We start from the raw sequence: 3,335 nt of genomic DNA, 5'->3' as shown, positions 1-3,335 counted from the left end.
TTATTAGATATATAGTTATTACAAACATCTGGATTATACATTCAGTGACCAATAAATTACACATTTACACAATCACATTTCTTTCCACTAGATTACAAAGAAATACACCTGCGCAAAAACTTACAAACTTGAAGCAGCGGCAACACCATAGAAATATCAAGGAAAATGGACGGTGTTTATTTACAGTGAAAAGAAAAGTAGAAATCAAGGAGGCTGTGAAGCGAGGATTTGCTAGGACATAAACATTGGGATTTTAGGCAGACGTGTTCTGTGATTGACCTCACCTGATGAGACTCAAAGCATACCCAAAGCTGGATTGAATGTCCACCATGTCTTGGATATTGGATCCCAACAAGAACGAACGGTGGGGATTTTAAACTGTGATTTCTTTGACCTTCAAACCTCACTTTGAACTGCGCCTAACTGCCGAGAGACTACCGGAGGAGCAAATGGACCAGGCCATTCTGGTAGATATAAGGGTTATTGGCCATCATTTGCGCTTCGGCGCAGGCATGGCCGCTGCCCCCGCATATACCTGCAACCCATTGAAGGAGCCGCTCGACCGGGCCTTCGTCGTTGACATAGACAACAGAGTTACCGGCCATAAGCTGGGCTTCTTGGCACACGTCGGCGACACGGCCCCTGCCGTCTCTATCGTACAGCAGGACTTCTCGATCGGTGGCGCGCACCCAGTCGTCGGCGGTCGGCCCATGGCGCGCTGACTGCACTGTCCATGGCGCGCTGACTGCACTGTCTACCGTGTTGGCGCTGGTGCATGCGCTGCCGCCGGCGCACGGCTCATCCTCGCTTCCCTGCACGTCGGTGAACACTGTGGGTTGATCCTCCATGAATCTGTACGTGAACATGACACTCCCAATCCCGTCTGCCGGTGGCGTGGCTGGTTGCAGCACCTGCCAAGTGCCAAACATCACGAGGATTAACCGGTGAACAAAGCATTCTACATCGCCCGACAGAAGATTTGGGAGAGATGCGTACCTTGCGGATGCCAGGCCATGGGTTGGCGCGGCTCTTGCCGATGAGAGAGTTGTCGGCGGCGACCGTGATCACGACGGTGTCGCACATGGTCGGGGCGACTGCTTGGCCGTCGGCAGTTGACTTGCACCCCGGGAACTCCAACTTCTTTGCTGCTACCAGTCCCAGGAGCCAAGCGGACTCGATCGATCTTCGTTGCTATCAGCTCTCTCTGACGATGGCACATAATATATGTGTTGAGGTTTCGTGCGACGGAAGGAAGCAGAAACGTGGTGGCGCAGCGGGCATCCCGTGTTAGCAGCTGGCTCCGTAGCAAGAAATGATAAGCTAAGCCAACATGCAGTCCACTAGTCCACTAAACAAGGTTCAATCACATTCACACGAGGGAGGTACGTACGTAGAACTGACGTCAGCACTCTTACGTACGCACGCGCAAGAGAAAAGGCTTCATCGCCGAGGGAGCTATCATCAGGACACAGTCCATGTTAGTTGGTGTCCATGTCGGATTTCGTCAACTTTTAGATAGACTAAATGTTAAGTCTTGCAACTTTGGAGTTGAATTATGACAAATATTGTAGGAATCTAGAGTTGATTTCTCTCCCTGGCAATGTACAATGTATTTTTTTATCTAACACATATATATATGGATGATTTGAAATCTTCAATTTGATGGTAAAAAGTGTGATTGTTTCTCTGATCCGCTATACATATAGAAGTACTTTTAGTAGTGATCTAAACGCTCTTATATTTCTTTACAGAGGGAGTATCTTTTAATCTATAGAATCAAGATTCCAAATAAATACATTTTTTCATAACTTCGCAAAAATGAGCTACAACTTTATGGAGGATATTATTCTTGTCTTTTGATTAAGTAGGACTTCAACTCAAGTAAAATAACACAATCTGTTTGAAAATTCAGACAATTTTCCTTCATTGTTTTTGTAGCTTCCAAACCAAAAGCACAAAAATCATACAATTTTACTGGAGCAAGAACCTTTTCATCCTATATTACTCTATAAATATTTTTGTCTTGAGGAAACCTCATTAAGATGGCTAAGAGCAAGACTCAACTATGAATCATGTCAGCCTTTCAGGACAACCAACTTGGAATACATATATCTTCTAAACCATCAGTCCACAAATCTTGAAACTTGATCCTGTGACCCAATCTACAAATAGCTTATTGCATACATCGTACGTTGACATTTCAACCTGTCAATAAGAAATCTCTGTACATGTATAATTTGATCTCGACAAAAAAAATTATCTATACTATTTGATCAATATATCAGCAGGCTTGATCCACAATGTCTCCCTCTGTAGGTGAAGTTGCAAATAGTCGGTGGCTTGGAGAACCCAGACTGGACACAACATACCTTCCGCAAACCATAAGTTCGACCATTTTCTGGACCAACAGTAGTATAAATCACACCTTGACTTTGAACCCATAGCAGATTTCTTCGCTTCATTGCAGTGAAAAGCTGTCCCTTAGAAGGAAGTTCGAGTGTGCAGTGCAAGTGATAACTAATGCATTATCAAAATTCGGTGATGATATAATAAGTGTACAAGTAAGAATATTTACATACATATTTTGGTCATGTAGATGATTAACTTGTGCTTCTAATTGTCTCTTTCTGCCATTAAGTGTGGCAAGTTTTTCTTTCAGTTCACGAATTATGAGATATTGACATTACTTGTTTACATTTCCTATAACTAAAACTATGTTCACAGTTGTGTCCATAGTCGATATAAAGGTATTTGCTCTGACAAGTGCTGTATGGATATACTAGACAAGCCAGCGCCAGCAAAAGCAACAACAGCGGCATATATACATAGCAAGCACTTGAGTACGGAAGGTGGACAGCTGGGTGGGGAAACAATCCTTGCCGGCGGGAGTTTCTGAGACGGGCGGCGTTGATGGAGGCGACTGCAGGCGACGGCGGGGGCAAAGCCAGGCGGCAGAGGAGGCGAATCCAGGCAGCGGCGGCGCGCTCGTGAATCGGTCGCGGCAGTGAGGATCGAATCCCCAACGCTAACAAAGGAGCCGAGCCGAGCCGGGAGCTGCGCAACGCTTGGGAACTAATGCGGAGGAGACGATCCATACGATGCTGAGCTTGTCCACGTGGCGCGCATCGAAGGTGGGGCTGCACAGGAGGAGGTTTGCAGCCGGTCTCCACCGAATTTTTTTCCGTCCGTAGACGTCTGTCCGTGGACAATGACCGGTCAATTCTCAAATTGCCACGCCCACAGTCGTGTACGTCATATCTGGTACACTAAATACAGTGTCGGACCCGAAAATGAAATGAAGGGTGTGCACACTCTAACTTTTTTTTCTATCTAAT

General features: G+C 45.7%; 1 protein-coding gene across 1 annotated transcript; it reads right to left on the bottom strand.

Moving 5' to 3' along the window:
• Positions 1 to 87: 87 nt before the first annotated feature.
• On the bottom strand, positions 88 to 1,159 carry LOC119300121. Its single transcript, XM_037577187.1, has 2 exons — positions 997 to 1,159; positions 88 to 911 (listed from the first exon to the last, which is right to left on the bottom strand). Exons 1-2 carry the CDS (start codon positions 1,081 to 1,083, stop codon positions 435 to 437), a joined length of 564 nt encoding a protein of 187 aa, XP_037433084.1. The 5' UTR covers positions 1,084 to 1,159; the 3' UTR covers positions 88 to 434.
• Positions 1,160 to 3,335: the final 2,176 nt, after the last annotated feature.

Source organism: Triticum dicoccoides, chromosome 1B (assembly GCF_002162155.2).
Source record: "Triticum dicoccoides isolate Atlit2015 ecotype Zavitan chromosome 1B, WEW_v2.0, whole genome shotgun sequence".
Taxonomy (NCBI): Eukaryota; Viridiplantae; Streptophyta; class Magnoliopsida; order Poales; family Poaceae; genus Triticum; species Triticum dicoccoides.
The sequence above is the reverse complement of the archived record's forward strand: the minus strand, read 5'-3'. Positions and strand labels throughout refer to the sequence as shown.